Here is a 20034-nt window from a genome sequence, read left to right as displayed (position 1 = left end):
TTACTGCTTAAATCTTGTTACATTATATTTACATTATTTTATAATGATTCAGTACATAATAAGAATCCTTACAGGGACCACTCTGCTTTTGACACTTTTGATACTTTTGACATTTTAAGTACATGCTTAGACTTCTGTTCCTTTTACCCATGTGAACAAAAGTTTTCAGTGTTGGGCAATCAGTCATTGGAGTATGTAACCTTATGGAATTGTTACTTATCCTAACTAAACAACTGAATAAGACTTACAACAATGCTAGATGTCTGCTCCTTAATAGTGCATAAAAATAGTTTTAACTTTAACTTAAGCCTGTGGAAAATGGGAGTAAAAACAAAAGTGTTGCTATAATATCTTAAATAGAGTATTTATGGCTAGGCTATATTATAGATTATTCCTCTCTCTCTCTCTCTCTCTCTCTCTCTCACACACACACACACACACACACACACACACACACACACACACATTTTGGAAATTTTGGATTAATGGATTGGATTAATATGAATTCATTTTTTGAGGACCAGCAGTTGGGTGCCCAGAAGTTATCGGAACACACCACGACTGGGTCCCCACCATGCAGTTAATGGTCCCCACAAATGCAGGAAATCCCATACACATACACATCCACGCACAGTGCTGACAGGTCTTGTGCTGCCGTGGCTCCTCTCTGTTGAACCAGCAGAGGTGGGCGGTGTTTTCCAAACAGTCCAGCCAATCACAGTCACCCACGACCGGTCGCTTGAGCACTCAGCTCTGCTATGTGTGACTGGGAAGAGAGGAGAAATCTCTGAATTGCGGTCAACACATGGGACTGTTGAGAATTAAACGCCACTTAGAATAACATCGGCTGACGTTTGCGGGACAAAACGAGATTGGACCTACCTGATGCTAAGCTAACCATGGTTTCCATCGACCATGTCGCTCACAAAATACTAACTTACATCCCATATGTCCTTGTTTTGATTGACATGAGATATGAAGGTAAGCAGCTGACTATACTCTACTTGTCGAGCTAACGTTCACGTCCATAGTACTTTGACCACAGCCTGCTCGTGACGGCTGTCTAATGTTAACGTTAGCTGGAAATCGATAGTCGTTGGCTAACGTTAAGCTAAAGCTAACGTCAAAACGTTTTGGGGTCATTAACTTTGTTAAAGTAACAAGTTAGTTTGAGATCAGAGGCAATTCAGAGAAACTACACTACTTCTTCGTTGGACTGTTAATGTTACTGTCTTTGGTGTAAGCAAACCAAGTGATGACTTATAGCGTAGTTGTGACAGCTAGCTAGCTAACCTACATGTCAAAGTAATCTCTCTGTAATGTACTCACTTGATTTATGTGACATGCTGCCGCCTGATGGTAACGTGAATCTAATAACGATTAGTACTGTAGTACTGAGTACTGAGTACTGTACTATAGTCAGTGGTTTGTGGTAATAAACAATGTGTTGTGGAGCGGGATATCAGTGTTGTTTATGTTTTCCAGGAGTAAAATGTGGCAGAGATGGGAGTGTGGACAATCATATGGAGATGGGGAAGAAACTGCTCGCTGCTGGCCAGCTAGCCGATGCCCTCTCTCATTTTCATGCTGCTGTGGGTAAGTGTCAGAGGCATGCAGAGTTTTATACCCTAGTTTCCATAATTATGAACTTGCAAAGTCATGTTTTCTTTGCCCTTTTGCCAGACGGGGATCCCAAAAACTACATGGCCTACTACAGGAGAGCTACAGTGTTTCTCGCAATGGGGAAGTCAAAGTCTGCACTGCCAGATCTGAGCAGAGTTATTGAACTCAAACCAGACTTCACATCTGTGAGTTTTTCTTTTTACATTAGTTGCTCTGCAGTCGTTTACTTTTACACAGTTGCACTAAATGTATTTCTATTGTTGTTGTGTTTGTGTTGAATGCTGAAAAAGAAGTGTTAATCTAAATGTGACTTCCTAGTTAAAGAAACACTGTAGGCATTTTTATTCCGGGGGCTAAATTACCCGCAGAGGTCTCCCCCTCTCCAAAACAAAAGAACCAGGTGATTGAAACCGGTTAAAGATGTTACAAATAATTTGTTCTTGCCGTGAGCTGAATTATCAACAGAAGTCTCCTTCTCTCCAAAATAAACAGACCTAGTGATTTACATAGAAAACACTAACTAAAGTAGTTTTACGTAAAAAACAAACAAAAAAACACTTCTCGAATGCTTTTGTTATGAAGGGTATGGCGGTGGAACATGGCAATCTCAATAAACAAGCACCCACTGCTTATGTAGATGTAAATGGCTCATCCTAAAATAACAGATACATCGATTCTTAGTTCAGGAGATAATACGTAAAAGAAAACAAACGTATCATATTATACTCCTTGTATGCCAATATATTCTCCAAATTCCCACACACTTGAACATTAAATAAAGGTTATAGTTGCACAAAGTTTTCTGCAATGCTGCAGACTTGCATCACAGGTGTGACGGAAAAGTGCGAGACATCTCTATCATACACAAGTAAATGGAAGAATAATTTGCATATATATACGATATGTGTTTAAGTAAAGGTTTATAGTCTAAATTAGGCAAAGGCACAACTGAGCTGGGAAATGGATAAGTTATGTCAGCTGTGTTGATAAGTCTACATTTGCACTCTTATGCAAACGTTCCCTCTCTCTCAACAGGCACGCCTTCAGAGGGGAAATCTGCTTCTGAAGCAGGGGAGACTGGATGAAGCAGAGACTGACTTTAAGAAGGTGGTAAGTATAGTAACATCCAGTTTAAACTCCACAGCAAGAAGACTGAGAAGAAGTCACTCATTTGTTAAATAAACAGAGTTTGCCAGGAGGTGTCAGTGTTGATCTGTTACCTGGTGTTAAAGTGAAACTAAACCTAAGCATGAAGACTTTATGTTTTATCAATATGATTTGAAATACAGGCAATACTTTAACTTATTCACAGGTTTATTGTTATTAGGGGTATTCATGTTTTTCTATGCGGTCTGCACACTTAATTTGTATTATTAATTTCCCTATAATGTACAGTAATAGTATGAGGTTTTGTTATTGATGAATGGATTTAACGAAAGTCTTTGAAACCAAGTAGCAAGGAAGTTAAAAGGGGATGCGCATAGGCCACATAAGACCTTAGAGAAGGATACCCTGCATCCATAAGCCATCTTAGAAGATGTAGATCATAATTAAATTGGCAGTGAACTCTCATTTGGGCCTTCAGGGATAATTTTAAAAGTGCTCGTTAAGGATTGAAGCTTGCTAATGCATTTTCCATTTGAATTACCATTTTACGGAGAAGTTTCACAACACTCCCAGAAGACATAAATGCCCTTGTAATATCTACTATTGACTCCTTGATTCCATTTAAAGCTGCTGTACTCTCAGGTGAGGTAATCATACAGGCAAAAATTAAGTTCCTCTTTATGTGCGGATAGGACGCGAACTTCAGTGTCACATTGTGCCAAGGGCAGCAACACAAGTCTGTTTGGATCAGTAGTTTTCTAGCTTTACAGTTTCTTGTACTGTACACATACAGGAAGCCAGTCAACCTCTGTTTAGCTTTATTATATGTTGGTTGAAACCCACTGTTTAAGTCTTGTGTTCCTGTTTGGATGGCTGTAATGTAAAACTTCCGATGGCTCATATAAGATATTAAATGGTCTAGAGGCTGCTAAAGTGTATTATCAGTCCTTTTTAAATACTAGTTAAACAGTCAATCTCTGGGAGACCACTGAAAGTGGTTTTGACATCCATCACTTTTCTCACAGAAAAGATGTTTCAATACAAACTGACACACTGCGTTTTTTTTTCCGCTTTGAGCCTATTTTGTTGCGTTTAGTGATGCATAATCTGTATGGACAGCTGTTTAAATCGCACAAATATCCTGCGGTGTATGTGTTTGGAACTTAACCATTTCTAATATGATTTATCAAGGCGCCTAGCCTCTTTCTGAGCTTGCCTGTTTCACTACAGGCAGATTTCCGTCATCTCCTAGGCTGGGTGGGGAAATAAAATCAACAAATCAATACATAAAACCACTGTTGATTACTTCTCATGGAGCTGACATGAAAACTCTTTTGGTTTAGTAAATGCATGCTGTCAGTCAACCTAATAAAGACAGGTTAGGTTAGCCAGCCGCCTGTCCACTCAGCTCTGCAGGAGCTGCTGCAAACAGATGGCTGAGATGTTGACTATAATAAGAAACCTCAAGTTTTCTTATTATAGTCAAGTGTATTGCCTTATCCTCCAAGAGGTCAAGAGGCCACATTCCCAGCAGAGGCCAACAAACATCTGGGCTGCTACGATTTATGAGGGCAACATTTTGCCAGTATGATGTCAATGGATCTGACCATAGGCGCATGCTGTCCTGCTGCTTTGGCAGTTCACAATGCTGGCTTGGCTTAATGCGTCACATTTATGCATTACGCTTCTTCCTAAGTTGAGATTGAAGGAAACACTTCCAGGGTACCCCAGCCTGTTTGTAAAGGATGTTTTGTTAGCTGAGATTGCACTTGTGAATATGATAAATATGGGTAGTCAATGGTGAGCACTGCTAATGCTGTGATAGGCAACGTTTTAAAGAGGCAAAGTCGGCAAAAGACCCTTCAGAAATACGAGAGCTCATATTGCAACGTGTTGAAGGACTGCATTCATTTTTCTTAAGCACACTGTGGTCTGCAGTCCACACCTCCTATATCTTACTCTGTCATGGCTTCAATCTTTTTTTGTCATTCTAGCTCTTTTCCCCAGCTAGACTGATTTGATCATGATGACTATAAGTATGCAATGTAATGTCTTGTCTTGTAATGCTTCAGCTGAAGTCAAACCCCAGCAACAAAGAGGAGGGGGAAGCCCAGAGTCAGCTGACAAAGTCAGATGAAATTCAGCGGCTGGTGGCTGAGGCACACAGCAGCTTCAACAGTCGGGATTACGTGACAGCTGCTGACCAGCTTGACACCGTCATTGAGGTAAGATACCTGCCTTGTCAGCATGCCTCATTTTCCTGTGAGCACGACACTGTCCGTGTTATCATCACTACAGAGTGTGCAGAGCATTTCTACAGCTACTAGTATTGCAGTTTGTAAGAGTTATTGTCCGCCTGTTACAGACTTGTGTCTGGGACGTGACCTCTCGTGAGATGCGAGCAGAGTGTTTTATTCAGATGGGAGAGATGGGGAAGGCCATCAGTGACCTCAAAGCTGCATCCAAGTTAAAAAGTGACAACACCCAGGCCTTCTACAAACTCAGCACCATCTACTATAATCTTGGAGACCATGAGATGTCCCTCAAGTAAGACCCACATGCAGACTGCTTTCTTTGTGGAAGTTCTCGCACTGTGTCAATATCAGACATATAACAAGTCACAGGATTTAACTGAGTGTCACTATGACATATATTCCTAATCCCTAAGGTGTTTCTTCAAAAATCAAACATGGCACAGTCAAAAGATTGCAAAATATATGTTGCACATTGACATTATTTGTCTAAAGACACTACACTGTTTGATTGAAGCTGTACTTCATATCAGTGTGGTACTATAGAGGGTGGTTGGCAAAGTTATATTTATTAATACATATTTCTTTGATTTATATATTTTTTATGTGACAAGGAGGTAGACAAAAAACAGAATATGTCTCACTATACAATGCAATAGTCCTGCATTTAAGGAGTGTTTTGGATTAGTGGCTTCAAGTGGTGAGGACTGCAAAAACCACAACCAGCTTCCCATGTGCCAAGCGTGAACTCTGGGCTAGGATTCTTTCAGTGTTGATTGTTCAGGAGGTTTTTACCCTGAGCCAAATTATCTGCAGAGTTCAATTCCTAGCAAAAACACACTGACCGGGTGAGTGTGTAAAAACATTGAATAAAGCAGCTTCACGGTACAAATCAGTGTTTTTCCGATGCTGCTTGTCACATAGGGGCTAGCTGACACAAAAAAACAAATAGTCCTATCTAGAGATAGTGTTTGGCATGGCCGTTCTGGGCAAATGTAGAAAAACGGTGGAACAACAAGGTTTTCTCTGTAGTGAGGGACCTACTCCCTATGTAGCTATAAACGGCTTATTCTAAGATACCAAAAACATCATTGTTATTTTAAGATGATTTCAACACTAAAGAAAAGGTGCTTCTTATATTCCATTTCTGCCAGTATATCTCCTTACATCCTGCAAACTGGACCTTTATGTTATTGTTTAGACTGTTTTCTCTAAATTGAATGGGTCTTTTTTGTTATAATGACACCTCAAAATATAAAAATCTTTGACTAATGACTCATATTTGCAAATGCAATTCTTTAAATATTGGCAGTGGACTTGCCTGCACAAACCTTGCCAATCTTGCCGCTTAGAGCTCTTTAAATAGTCTCGTGTCGCTTTGAAAAGTCACATAAAAGTGATATTTTTTTTTAAGGTTTTTTTTTTAAATAGCTGGCACATACTACTAATTGGTATTTAGTTCATTATTTGCCTGTGAAATGAACAAAGCCAATCACGAACAATGTTAAAATATTGACTGTAATGTGACAAAACAAATCTGGAGGATACATTCTAAATACAGAAAAGGAACGTTATCAAATTAGGACCAATGATCACGATTAGACCAACAGAAGCACTTTCTAATGCGACACATAACAGGATATTTGTTAAACAACAATACAAACTATAGCTCAGAAAGAACATAACAGTTAGGATCTGTTGTGTGTTATTTTAAGGTGTTATTTTTGTCCACCCTCCATGCCTTGCACATGGGGTGATTTGGAAAATTAGCCTGTTCTGACCTTCCTCCTCCTGTCTGATCTGCAGTGAGGTGCGCGAGTGCCTGAAGCTCGATCCGGATCACAAACAATGTTACAGCCATTACAAGCAGGTGAAGAAGCTCAACAAACAGATCCAGTCTGCAGAGGAACTCATCCAAGAGCAGAGGTGTGTGTGTGTGTTTGCAATTGGCAATTGTATATCCCTGTAAATATAAAATAATATCCTTTCTGAGTGCTAGGCATTGCATCAGCTGCAGAATGACTGCTTCCTTTCCCTTCAAGCGCTCCGACTTTCTGATCTTACAAACAGGCATGCAAATCCCATCTCGATGTGAATGGGTGCCACATCACATTTGACATACATAAGACATCATATTCACAAGACGAAACAGAGCAAATAAGAGAGTGGAATGATGTTCGTGGGCTCAGTGATCCATGTTGCTTTCTGCTGTACCGACAGTGTCGCAGCGTTGTTCAAACACCCACCTGCTTCCTGCTTTTTAGGTATGAAGACGCAGTGAGCAAATATGAAGCAGTGATGAAGACTGAGCCCAACGTGCACCATTTTTCTCACCTCGCCAAAGAGCGCATGTGCCACGCGTTGGCACAGGTAAGACCCCTCTCTGCTAGCGTGAGATGCATTCACTCACTCTTTGACGTCATGAAACAATAAATCGAACTACACGTCTGTTTTTTTTCCCGAGCAGGGCCAGCAGGCTAGCAGAGCTGTCTCAGTGTGTAGTGAAGTCCTCCAGTCGAACCCAGAGAACGTTAACGTCCTGAAGGACAGAGCCGAGGCCTATGTCCAAGAGGAACAGTATGAGGAAGGTGAGCCCGTCAGATTGACCTATATGTCATTTAAATCTTTTTTTTTCTTTTTTTTTTTATTGAATGGAGTTAGTCTGTAAATTTATGCCGAACCAGAATCATACTAAATGCTGTTGAGTCTACCAACCTTTACTGGGAATTTATTTGTCAGTAAAGGTTGGTAGACTGTCTGCTGTGATCATCCTAACTCTGCTTCACTGTACACTGGTGTCATGGCAGGAGTCTAACACAGGGGGTCCTTGTAACACTTCAACAAAATACGCAGTAAAATTACTTTGGAATATTAACAGCACATCATATGAGCATCTCTGATCATTTGATTTGTTGGAATTTGTCTTCGGGAAAAGTAATGTGACTTTAATGTAAACATCTGAAGGAAAATGCTGTCAGGCTGCTGTCAGAAAAGGAATGGGTGATCATAATAAATTAAAGTCTGCCTCATTTAACACAATCTCTCTGTTCATCACCAAATCCATTTTGACTTTGAATTTAAATAAGCACAATAAAGACTTGATGTAGATAAATGCAGCAGGGGTGTCCTTATCTAATTTGGTTAAAGCATATAACTACTATGTCTAAAGCCTGAAGAAGACAAACGTCATCTGTTGGAGCGTTTATCCCGCACACTATAATTTGAATGAACTGTGGAGCACTGTGTGTTAGGAGTAAGTATAGCCATCAAGATGTAGAGTTGCCCTGCACTGCTGGCTGAAATTATGCAGAATTTCTTGTTTATCAAGCCTAAAGCCATTCTTCAGTGGCAGTGCCAACAAACATACACGCAGAGACACACACACACACACACACACACACACACACACACTCACACTTACTATCTCCATAAAGCCTTTCCTGGCAGAGTGGGAATTAGGCTGAGACAACGGTCTCCACTATCTGTTGTCAAATCGCGGAGGGTCCAGTGAAGGCAGATGGTGAAATCCCCAGGAACTTTGTGTTCCAGCCATCATTTTACCTGTCGCCTGATGTTCTGCTGCCGCCGCGCAAACAGCCAACGGATATTTTTGTCAAAATCCCTGCCTACATTTTATGTTTATCTGTCAATTAAGTCTGAAATGTGATGTAAGCCAGCCCACCCATCGCAGTGTCTTTGTGCACACATTGCCAATGAAATGTCTAAACCCTGGTTCCTACAGAATCGTTTTCACTCCAGCTGCTCAGTTTGAAATGTCACACATTCGCTATTCACTAATGACTATCAGTCTCATACAAGCCAAAAATTGGCTCAGATATTGGAAAAATGTTATAGATTTTATTATCCAATGCAAAATAGATACAGATATTCCCATCTACTAATGGTAGTGTGAAAGGTAGGGTTGGGTACAGAACTGTGCATTCAAGGCTACTGCTTGAATTACATTGGTACTGCAACATACCAATTCACTTTATATCAATCAGTACCAAATTTTGGTACCTCAGAATGCATCAGGGTGAGAGAGAGCACCGTGGCTGACAATGGAAAAGAAATGCAATTTGATATCTTTTTTATTGAGCAAAGTGGTTTCAATTAGCCTAATAAACCATAAATTTAATGTTTTTGCTATTGATGAAGCAGGTTAAACGTAGCACGAAAGGGCCGTCTCTGAGGTCACTCTCCTCCGGGTCAGTTCACTGTCTGTTGGTTAGCACAAGTTAACTCGGTCGTTAATACCTGTTAAAACCTGTTAATTGTTGTTAGGTAACGTTAGCCGTGTGATTCTAACAGTAAGCCCTGTCGCATTTATTAAGATTTTACCCATTTTGAAAAGTAACATTTTTTAAAAAAAAGGCATTGTCTCATGTGGGAGGGGCTGTGTTGAGTACTCTATATTTTGAACAAATAGCTATGTACAAACGAGTTCTCAAGTACTCATCCTGAGACTGCAAGCCAATCAGGCGAGTTTTTTACTTGCACGTCTCACAAAACTGATGCATTCTCGTTTTAATTTACGCAGCTGTCTGCACCAGCTCTGTGCAGGGTTACATCTCAGCTGCGTCTCAGGGTTTATTACAGATTCAAGTCTCTTTTTTTCCTCACTACTGGTACCAACGTCTAGGTATCTATGCCAGTATCATGTCAATTGTGAACGGTACCCAATCGTGATGGCAGGTGAGGGAGAGCTGCTCCTGCCGGACAAAAAACCAAAAGGGCAAAATAACAAGTGCCAAAAAGAAAACTTACCAATAAAGCTTTAGTTGTAGAAAAATGTGACAAACCCGAAGTTGAAAAAGAACAATGAGAGACATAATGGCTTTAAAAGAAGGATAGGATTGATATTGGTGGGGACTCAGTGTCGTGGACACTGAATGACACTGAGGTAAAGAAGTCAAAACTAACTGTTTTTGTGGTCTATCGTCACTTTTTTCTTCAAACCAGAAACTGTTTCCCGTACGTCAGGCTCTAACACTCCTATTGATTTGCACTACATAAACTAAAACACTGTAAACTGATGACTCATAACCAACCAGTGTGATGCACACAAGAGAACAGACTTTCTGTGCTTATTTTCCAGCAGTCTGCTGCTAGTCGAAATTGAGATAACTACAGTGGATCTGTTATGTGCGACCACAGTTTGACAGTGTGCGTCATTTAAATGAGGCTGCAGATGGAAAACATTATAATACCTGAGACTTTAATATGGCTGTACAGGCAGTTAATCAGCTGCAAAGAGAAGCTGTCACACAGTACAGGACAAATGCTGTGGATGGGAGATCGGAGTCAGAATAAGACAGTATTTGCTCTGTTATCTGTCATAATGAGCACACTTTTTTTTTTTTTTTTTAAAAGTTAATAGTGTTTTTTTGTGTCCATTTTGAATGCCTTTAGTCCCTAACAGGCACAAAGGGAAATGTATTTAATTGTTGGTATTCACAAAAAAAAGATGAGGTGTAGATTTATTAAAGCTCAATGGCAGTTTTCTTTTACATCATATAATAGGTAAACTGCTTTAACTTTGTCCATAATAGTCCCATCTACAGTGTATACCCCAAAAATATGGTTTGATAGGCTGTGTATGATGTTATTAACATGGCATGAGCACATCAGCAGGTGGGGATGTCAGACCTCATGTGGGCTTTTAAACTGTCAGAGCCCATGGGTGTTAAATTCACCTCAGTGCACCTCACAGGGTAAACAAGCCTCAAAGCACCCAAACATGCGCGCACAAACAGCCGAGAGCTGCTGCAACATGATCTGAAGCTGGTGATGAATAAAGCGGTTTATTTAACAGCAGAAGATCAAGTGCTTTCAGAGATGGGATGAACAAGGACACTGCCAATGCTAATGATTCTGGCAACAACAACATTTTAGAGAGATGTTTTTTGTTGAACGTTACATCACCTCACTACAAATGATCGCATCCTCACCGCAGCAGTCTCAGACAGCTACAACGCCTGATTTCAATTTGTGTTTTTAATTATTTGTCTTTAGATAAATCTGACATTTCAGCTATTGGTTTTTTAGCCATGTTGGCAGCATCGCTATAAAGATGACAGTCGGTTCAGACCTTAAAGGTCCCCCCAAAATGCATTGTAATAACTTAAGTGACCTTTTGTCTAACACTCTCATCAGGTCAAAATTAAAATTTGGCTTAAACATTATGATTAAATACCTGCCAAATTAAGGACAATCACATCAGCATCAGCTGTACTTTGTCTTTAGTCCTAATAAGCAAATGCTAACATGATTTAAGGTTAACTTTAATTTTTACCTGGATCCTAAACTCCAGTGTTTTTATGTCTAAGTGGCTAATGGGAACAAAAGTTTTTGAAACTGGGTCAGTATCAAGCAGCAGCTTTGAAAGCTGCTGCAATTTTACATGATCACACCGCCAATGTACGTACGCTAAAAGTGCCTGTTTTGGCCACTGACGGGCTCAGATTGTTATCAGCGTCTGACACCATCATGGAAAGGATCCCAAACAAGTTATACCCTTTTGTTCAAGAGTTATATCCTTTTTGTTTGACTTAAACAGCCCAGAAATCACCTTTGCCAAACCCACCAGACTCATTTTAAATGAACACTAAATTAAACATGTATAGAGCCAGCATATTTTCATTTCCAACTGGGTGAATTAAGATTTCATTTCAACCAAAGGAGAGTTGGTAATTGTTGGAACAGTGGGTACATTTATTTATTCATTTATTTTATTTATTTATTTAAATGGAGTTGGATGTATTTGGCAATGGCGATTTCAGGGCTGTTTCTAATTTAACAAAAATCATCTTAGTCTTTGACAAAAATTTCCATTATTGTATGGATCCTTTTTCAAAACATTGTGAGACACTAACAATCTGAGCCTGTCAGTGGCAAAAACAAGCACTTTTAGTGGACGTACACTGACGGTGCCAACATGGCCAGAGTGGTTACATTGCAGCTAGTTTCGCGGCTGTTAGCTGCAGCGCTCTCGCTCCATAATAGACCAATTTAAAACATTGTTGTTCACATATAGTTTCTTATACGTGGGGTACATCATCTACTTTGAGGCTGAGACACAGAACTTCACCCTGTGTCCTGCTCAAAGACGCTTAAACATTTTAGGTGGATGCTTGCCAGAACGAGGTCTGAAGGTCCTGTGTTTCCTTCCATTGAAGGGCTGTCTTTAAATACCGCACTTCACTTCTCATTAGCTGCTTTGGATGAGTAAGCGATACTGACTCTGTCCTCCATTTTTATTTTCCAGCCATTAAGGACTACGAGACCGCTGCCAAACACAGTGAGAATGACCGTCAGATAAAAGAAGGCCTGGAGAGAGCTCAGCGGCTTCTCAAACAGTCTCAGAAGAGGGATTATTATAAGATCCTGGGAGTGAAGAGGTGGGCCCTGATCACTGGAGTTTCGGAGATTTCTTCCATTCATACTGGTGTATTACGGACAGGGAATTTCATAAAAACAGTTTTTTTTTTTGGTTTGTTTGTTTTATGAGACTGCATCAGAAAGCAGTTTGTTTTTTGGATTGTGTTGAAGAACTACTGCTCTACAAAAGAGCCTTTCTGCAACCAAATCTGCATCATTTATCCTCTTTGAACATTTCTGTTCAGAAGCACTATTCACAATACAACATTGCATTTTAAAGCAATAAAAAGTAATGTTTTATTACGTGAGAGCTAATGTGATAACCCCAACAACTGGATGAGTATGATTACATCCAGCTTGTGCTGAAAAGAAGGGAAGGGGAGCGTTTTTTGTCTGTTAATACGTGTGCTGATAACGCTCTCCCTGCTGTCACAGAACTGCCCAGAAAAAGGAGATTATCAAAGCGTACAGGAAACTGGCACAACAGTGGCATCCGGACAACTTCCAGGATCCAGAGGAAAAGAAGAAGGCGGAGAAGAAGTTCATCGACATCGCTCAGGCTAAAGAGGTTCTCACTGACCCAGGTAAAAAGTTTTGTGGTCTGCAGAGTCAGTGGAAAGTTGTTACTGTCAGTCAGTAAATGCCAGGCCTCTGAGGGGCTGCTGCGAACAGCTCACTACTTGCTATTTAGCTGAAGTAGCTCAAAACCTTCATTGTTTCCCTGTGTGTGTTTTTTAGTTCAGTAAAATGGTTTTATACGGGAGAAACAATGCTGAAGACAACACAACTCACTACCCAATTCAACAGTTTCAAGTTATTGTTTGATTGGTCAGAACTTAAATGTTCCAAACAAAGCAATGCTCATTTCATGATCCCCAAATTTTCCAGCATAAATTGATCACATTCAGGAACCCAGAAGAAATAAAGTCAAACACTAGATGTCCTCCAGGACTGATACTTAAGTCAATACCAAAATTCTGAGAACATGATGGTCCTCATTTTTCGGGGGATGCAGTATTTCCGGACCTAACGGGGCAGCATATACGCCCACAGGTGTCCGGTCTGCTGTTAAATGCTTAAAAAATAACCACCACAGAAGAATAACGACAATACGTGGAAGACGACAGACTCTTCCAGTCGAAAAGCCTTTTTTCCTGAGGCCAAAGTATTCATACAAGCTTTGCAGTTGTAGCACCTCACACTCACACTGTGCAACAAACACCAGCAGTGTGACGAGGCTCTGAGCTTTTTCTCTGGTTGCTAAGAGTTCAAAAATAGCCAACTTTTGGGGTAAAATGCTGCCATGTCCCCAGTCTAGGAGAACCTGGACATAACATCACAGTTCCCACATTTATGGAAAACCAAGAAAAGTCACGAAACTTCACAATCACAATTTCCAGGCCTGGAAAAGTCACTGAACTAGCAAAAGCCATTGAAAGTTTTGGAAAAGTCATGGAAATGTGTTTTGTGTAGTAAACAATGTCACATTAATGTAACATAACAGTAAATGTATTTTCTGTAGCTGACGAGGTATTTGTTTTCTTTAAAGTTTTGTTGTTTTTTTTTTCTTAATTTTTGTTTTCTTAAGAAAAATGGGCAAAATGACACCATTTATCACAGCCTGAAACTGTAAAGTATATTACTCTTTATGAACACTGGTCTAGGCTCCCATGGTTTGGCTTCCTGAACATGTATGATCAGAGTAAGCGTTCAGCTGCCGGGCTAACAGTGAGGGATGTAGGCCTACCTGGATCCTTGCTGTCTCGGCCCGGAGCTGTCTGCCATCACTCGGTCAGCTCGCGCTCTGCGATCCAACATTTCTTTGCTTCAGCACTCCCGTTGACAGTTAATTTGTAGACTTAAAAGACAGATAACAAAACTTCATGTGGAAAAGAGGAAACTCCACAGTCTCAGAAAAACATCTCCTCTCAACTGGGGCTCCACACCTGCTCTGAATCATCTCTCTTAATTACTTCCGCCCCCTTCAGACACACACAGGTTCCACCCTGAAGGTAAGCCCAACCCACCGAGCCAGAAAACAAGACAGCGTGCTGTGACAGTTGAGTGCTGCGTGCTATTTAAAAAAACACACATCATGTGGTTCTGTGTGAAAATGCGAAGGCGGTATAAAGACAGGACTTTGTGGCAGCCCTGTAGCTGGATTTCTGTGCTAAAAGGGTTAATGTGACTCCTCCTCACTCTTGCCACTCCCAGCAGAGGCCAGAAAATGCACCACCTGTTTCTCATCACCCTTTGAAACTCACACACAAACACACACTCAGAGGGGAGTAGAGATCTGACTCATCAATCCAAAATGACCCAGGGTCATAATGACGCTGAGCTCATCACTGTCACTTTTTACCCAGCCGTCCAATCACAGTGGAGAGGGGACGGGACAAACAGCCGATTAAAAAGACCGGCGGTCACGTCTTACATGTAGAGATGCTGAACAACATGGAGGAGAAATATGTTGCTACACTGTAGGTTAAATATTAACATATCAGAATCATGAACACACATAGACTTTGCGTTTGAGGTCATCAGGGATTAATAATAACATTTATAGGTTTTTAATAAAGGAGTTAATCTTGAAGTACAAAGTGGGATTTATTTTGTTTTTACCATGGTATCGTATTGGGTATCGAATTATGGAATTTAATGATATAGGTATTAACTACTAAATTTCTGGTATTGTGACATGCCTCGTCCTGTGTGTATAGCTGATGCGTATATATTTTCTTAATTTTGTTCTGTAATTATGTGTTTTTCCAGAGATGAGAACCAAGTTCGACCACGGGGAGGATCCCATGGATCCAGAGAGCCAGCAGGGTCATCATCATCACCAGCACTTCCACGGAGGCTTCCACGGCTTCCAGGGTTTCAACCCATTTGGCTCCGGACCCTTCAACTTTAAATTCAACTTCAACTGAGGACGCTCGTATGTGACACAGCTGGAGCGGATTTTTGTGTTTTCCTCCCTATTTAAAAGGGAGACTGCTGACATGAGGAATGTCAGGAGCATCGTAACGCTCAGAAAACTGTGACTTTAATTCAGTGACCTTAATTCAATATGCATCTTTGTTGTTGATGATACAACTTTGAATTCCGTTTTGGGGAATGTCTGTTGCTATGGTAACGCATATCTGCCATGTGTGAAGCTCCTTCTATCTGTCACGTGTAAGTGGTTAATTCTGACACTTGCATCCTTTCCACAGACTGTACACTCTCCCATTCACATCCATTCATAAGAATTTATTTGTACATAAGTACAGTATTATTTTTATAAGAATGGAGTTTTTCTGCAATGTAAATAAAAAACTATTTATGTACCTTGAACTGAACTGAGGGAGGGGAGTATTGCTGTATGTAAAGGTTGGAGAGTGACCTGCTACAGTTTGAGAAATGGCACGTCATTATTACGTCTAACCTTTTCCTAATTGCAAGCATTTTCACAGCTTCTCTTCCTTGTAAATGCATTTCCACTTGTGGAAATGGTTCGTGCTGTGCAACAAATTATAGTGTAAGAAAATCCCGTTGTCGCAGACCTTTAAGAACATGAATCAAACATCCGCTGACCACTCGAGGAAACAACAGAATTCAAATTTTGAAATGACGTTTTTGTAGCAAAGGTTTATTTTTTTCTCCAGCAGACAGTTATATAAACATTTCTATTTGACACAGCACAGTGAGAGATGGGTGTCCTGAGAGCAGACTTCCTGCACCCATTTTTTTATCGACTTTTAAGACAGAAAAACTACAGTTGGCTTCAGTCGAGCAGCAACACCCATTTTATTCCTGAGACAATAACACTGGTTCATTGTGGGATTCAAAGGTTGAAAAATGATGTCTGAGGTTTTAAAGCAGTGATGCTAAATGTACACAAGATGTAAACATACTGTAATAAGTTAAAATCGTAAACCCATAAACCAGGATCTTCAGTGTGCAAATGAGGATTTTTTTGATCCACAACTTGGCAAATATAAAGTTTCACCTGGTCTGCTGAGCCAAAGTCATCTAGAACACATTATACACATTAACATTTGCTTCCTACGGTTTCTAAGCTACAATTGAACAATTGGACACTGTTAGGGGGCGCTGTTTAGCAAATGGTAAATTTTCTTTGCCACCTGCTTTTCTCAGGGACAGTAGGAAAATTATTGGGTTTTGGAGGGGGGCTGACTATTTTTGATTTGATAAAAAGGTTAGACACTTCCCAACTAATCTTACCTTGGGTTGGACCTTCCCTTTGAAACTGAAAAAAAAAAACTCTCCCCCCATCATTTAAAAATAAACATTTACGGCAAACACACAGAGGTGAAAACAGCCACTGTCACAGAACACATTTAGCTTTACTTTGGTTCAGATTTCTGTTAAGATTCAGAATAAAAGAGCTAATGTAAAGGATAGTAAAAAAATGCACTGTTTATTAGAGACATTAAATTAGTAAGTAGAATTAAACCAGAAACATTGCATTCACAAGAATGAAACGTTTGAATCAGTTTATCCTTGATTTCAAATGGGTCCTTGTGCCAAAACTGAAGAAATTTCCGCAAGGCGTTTTTATAATATTGCGTTCACAAGAATAAGACAAAAGTAAAGCCACTGTGAAATTGACCTTTGACTTCTAAAATCCAATCGGTTAATCATTAAGTCCAAGTGGACGTTTGTGCCAAATTTGAAAAAAAAAGAAGCCTCTGAAGATATTGCATTCCTGACAATGACACAAACACAAGTTCACAATGACCTCAACCTTTGATCGGCAAAATCCGATCAGTTCATTGAGTCCAAATGGACGTTTTTGCCAAATTTGAAGAAATCCCCTCAAGGTGTTCTTCAGATATCACAACAAAATGCCTCTGGCCATGGCCAGCTCAAAGGCATTAAAACTAATATGATACACATGTATTGTGTTTTTTTAGCTGCTGATTTGATGGTGATGAGGAAAGTAAAGGTTGAACACAGACACAGACCTGATGATGCATGTAAAACACACAAGAAAGCTTTCGTTTTGATCTAACTTTAAATCCCTTTTTAATGAGATAAATCTTAAAAAGGGAAGGCTGAACTAATATAGATAAAATATAAAAAAATCAAGAGATACCCCCATACTCTGCCAAAAGGTCAAACTTCCCTCCCTTCAGCCAAAATAAAAATTACACCCAATAATAATCAAACAGTCCCCAAGTTGTAATATCACAATTTAGCAGCAAGTGATGAAATGTAAAAGCAGACTAGCTTTATGTCAGTCGCAACTTTGGTTTGGGCTTTTCAGTCAAATCAGGATATTCTCTTTTTGAAACATAATTAACAAATATAAAAAAAAACAAGCTGTGAGATTAGATTCTTAGACATGTGCCTTCTCCATTTGATTCTTTGCAAATATTATCAGTGCAATTCATGCTGACAATTTACCTCAAACACACCTGAAAAAGAGTGCTGTGACTGAGCTCACCTCATTATTCTTCCTCTTCTCACTTCATTCTCCGGTAACCACACGCTAACCAGGACCTGACTGTAGTGCTGATACAACACCACAAGTTCACAGTTGGCAGTTAACACTTTACATCACGTGTTAATTTAGTAAGACGTATTGACTGCCGAAGCAGATATGGCATCTCTGAAAATATCCCATCCTTCTCCCCGGCTGAGGATGCAACGCTCCGAGGCTAAGTTTAGATGGAACTGTCTGTCTTCAAGCTTCGCAGGTGCTGCCTCCTTCCTCTTCAGCGTGGTGCTGGCAGACACTAAAGTTCATCACGCCGGTTGTCTGCTGCACAGAGGGCGGGATGGAAAGAAACTATGAACATGTGCACGGTGATGAGAGAGAACAAATACTGGGCAGAAAAAATGTTAATCATGCAAGAGTAGAAAAGATATTTCTGTGTTATAAACTGAACAAAAATGTAATGCAACCCCTTTTTTTGCTTTGATATTTCATGTTAAATTTTTCATGCACTCAATGAATATATATCTCTCAAATTTTAGTCAGAAATGTGTTAAAATCCGTGTTAGTGAGCATTTCTCCTTTTTCAAGATAATCCATACACTTGACAGGTGTGGCATATCAAGATACTGATTAAACAGCGTCGTTATTACACAGGTGTGTCTTGGGATCGTCACATGAAAAAGACTGCAGTTACACAAACAAGTAAAATAATTTCAGACCCCTCTCCCATCATGTAGACGCTAAGGTAGACATGGTAAATACAAGAGGAAATACCTGAACAGGTATAAAACCTTTTTCATCTCTCTATTTGTGAATCTACTACACTGAGGATATAAGGAGGGTGTAATATGAGGCGCAGTGTTGCACGTGTCTGAATGCACTTAATGTTGCACGTGTCTGTGCTGTGCACCTTATGTCTGTTTTTGCACTATAAATGTATTTTTGTGTGGCAGCCTTTATGTCCAAGACACATTTCCTCAGGGACAAATAAAGTAGCCCGGAATGTTGCCAAAGATATTTTGAGGGCGCGTGTCAATAATATGCTGACAGGAACGTCCATCACAGCTGCTGCTTGTGAACTGAATGTTCATTATACCGTAACATGTTTCCAATATCATTGACTGTAAATTTGCCAGTACATTCAACCAGCCTCACAACCGCACAAGTCTGTTAAGTTGACGAACTGCAATCAGGTCAAGACCCTAGTGAAGACGATGAGCATGCAGATGAGCTCCCCTGAGACGGTTTCTAACAGTTTGTGCAGAAACTCTTTTGTTGTGCAAATCATTTGTTGCATCAGCTGTTCGCGTGGCGGGTCTCGCACAGTCTTGCAGGTGAAGATGCTGGACGTGGAGGTCATGAGCTGGTGAGGCTACACGTGGTATGTGGTTGTAAGGCCGGTTAGATGTTTTGCCAAATTCACATACGCAGTACTGGAAATGTCTTATGATAGTGTGTGTGTGCGTGTGTGTATACATATTTTTTAATCTCCACAAAAATATAACATTATTGAATAAACTACAGTTACAATAAAGTTAAATTAAGTAGCTATAGCTAGATAATAAAGTTAAAGAAAATACTGCTGTAACAAAGTTAAATAAAGAACTGTAATCAGAAACCATGATGCTTTTATTCTGAAGGACCCTGCTCATGTCAACCGGAGATGATGCTTTTGCTGTGAATCTGAAGCTTCTGGTCAACAGTTTGATATTAGCATTAGCAAACAGTTAAATTGTTACTGCGGTGCCTTTAACCGTGAGGATTTATTTACTGTGAGCAGGGAGACAATCTAACAGCTCCCCAGTTGATCTATTACAAAGATTTTTAAGACATTGTGGTGCTTCACGTTTGCAAAATGTGACTAAATAGTAGCGATCATAGCCCTGCAGAAACAAAAAAAAAAACGCCCCACCTGCTCACACTCCCGCCACTACCACACATACGGTAGACTGTTACCGTGGCGTCGTTAAACATGATGATTTATTCACCGTAAGCTGTAAACAAACTAACAGCTCTCTATTTCATATATTAATAGTATTTGCAGTTTGAAGTGGTGCACTATGGTTACAAAATGGGACTGAATAGTCACAGTCTGGAGCCCTGCAAGACTCCTGCTTTGTGTGTGTGTGTGTGTGTGTGTGAGAGAGAGAGCTGTAGGAGAGAGATGGAGAACCAAAATGCTGTAATTTAGCAAGTCTCATGCTGGTGGCTTTAAAAGCGTGACAT

The 20034-nt window shown here is 40.1% G+C and overlaps 2 protein-coding genes across 5 annotated transcripts in view; one reads left to right on the top strand and one right to left on the bottom strand.

The window, feature by feature from the left end:
- Positions 1 to 763: 763 nt before the first annotated feature.
- dnajc3a (DnaJ (Hsp40) homolog, subfamily C, member 3a) lies at positions 764 to 15698 on the top strand. Its single transcript, XM_042494124.2, has 12 exons — positions 764 to 981; positions 1486 to 1596; positions 1684 to 1808; positions 2659 to 2733; positions 4803 to 4955; positions 5096 to 5277; positions 6789 to 6908; positions 7247 to 7352; positions 7450 to 7570; positions 12250 to 12382; positions 12798 to 12946; positions 15135 to 15698. The coding sequence occupies exons 1-12, from the start codon at positions 900 to 902 to the stop codon at positions 15290 to 15292; spliced, it is 1515 nt and encodes a 504-aa protein (XP_042350058.2). The 5' UTR covers positions 764 to 899; the 3' UTR covers positions 15293 to 15698.
- A 274-nt stretch (positions 15699 to 15972) lies between these two features.
- uggt2 (UDP-glucose glycoprotein glucosyltransferase 2) overlaps positions 15973 to 20034 on the bottom strand; it is a 59860-nt gene continuing 55798 nt past the window's right edge. For 3 of the 4 annotated variants that reach the window (XM_088083288.1, XM_088083287.1, XM_042494123.2), the window contains one exon: positions 15973 to 18132. In XM_088083288.1, the coding sequence (XP_087939414.1) occupies positions 18107 to 18132 (26 nt within the window). In that variant the 3' untranslated portion in view covers positions 15973 to 18106. The remainder of the gene's footprint in view (positions 18133 to 20034) is intronic. The other variant, XM_088083289.1, reaches the window with a different exon arrangement.

This window comes from Plectropomus leopardus, chromosome 10 (genome assembly GCF_026936395.1).
Source record: "Plectropomus leopardus strain MGB_pleo_1.0 chromosome 10, ASM2693639v1, whole genome shotgun sequence".
NCBI lineage: Eukaryota > Metazoa > Chordata > Actinopteri > Perciformes > Serranidae > Plectropomus > Plectropomus leopardus.
Note: the sequence above shows the minus strand (reverse complement) of the source record. Positions and strands in the feature narration are given on the sequence as shown.

Excerpts from the sequence above, each read along its gene's own strand:
- dnajc3a (XM_042494124.2), top strand. The coding sequence starts at position 900 with ATGGTTTCCATCGACCATGTCGCTCACAAAATACTAACTTACATCCCA. Across the intron at positions 1,597-1,683 it reads TCATTTTCATGCTGCTGTGG|ACGGGGATCCCAAAAACTAC; the intron begins GTAAGTGTCAGA and ends CCCTTTTGCCAG. Across the intron at positions 12,383-12,797 it reads AAGATCCTGGGAGTGAAGAG|AACTGCCCAGAAAAAGGAGA; the intron begins GTGGGCCCTGAT and ends CTGCTGTCACAG.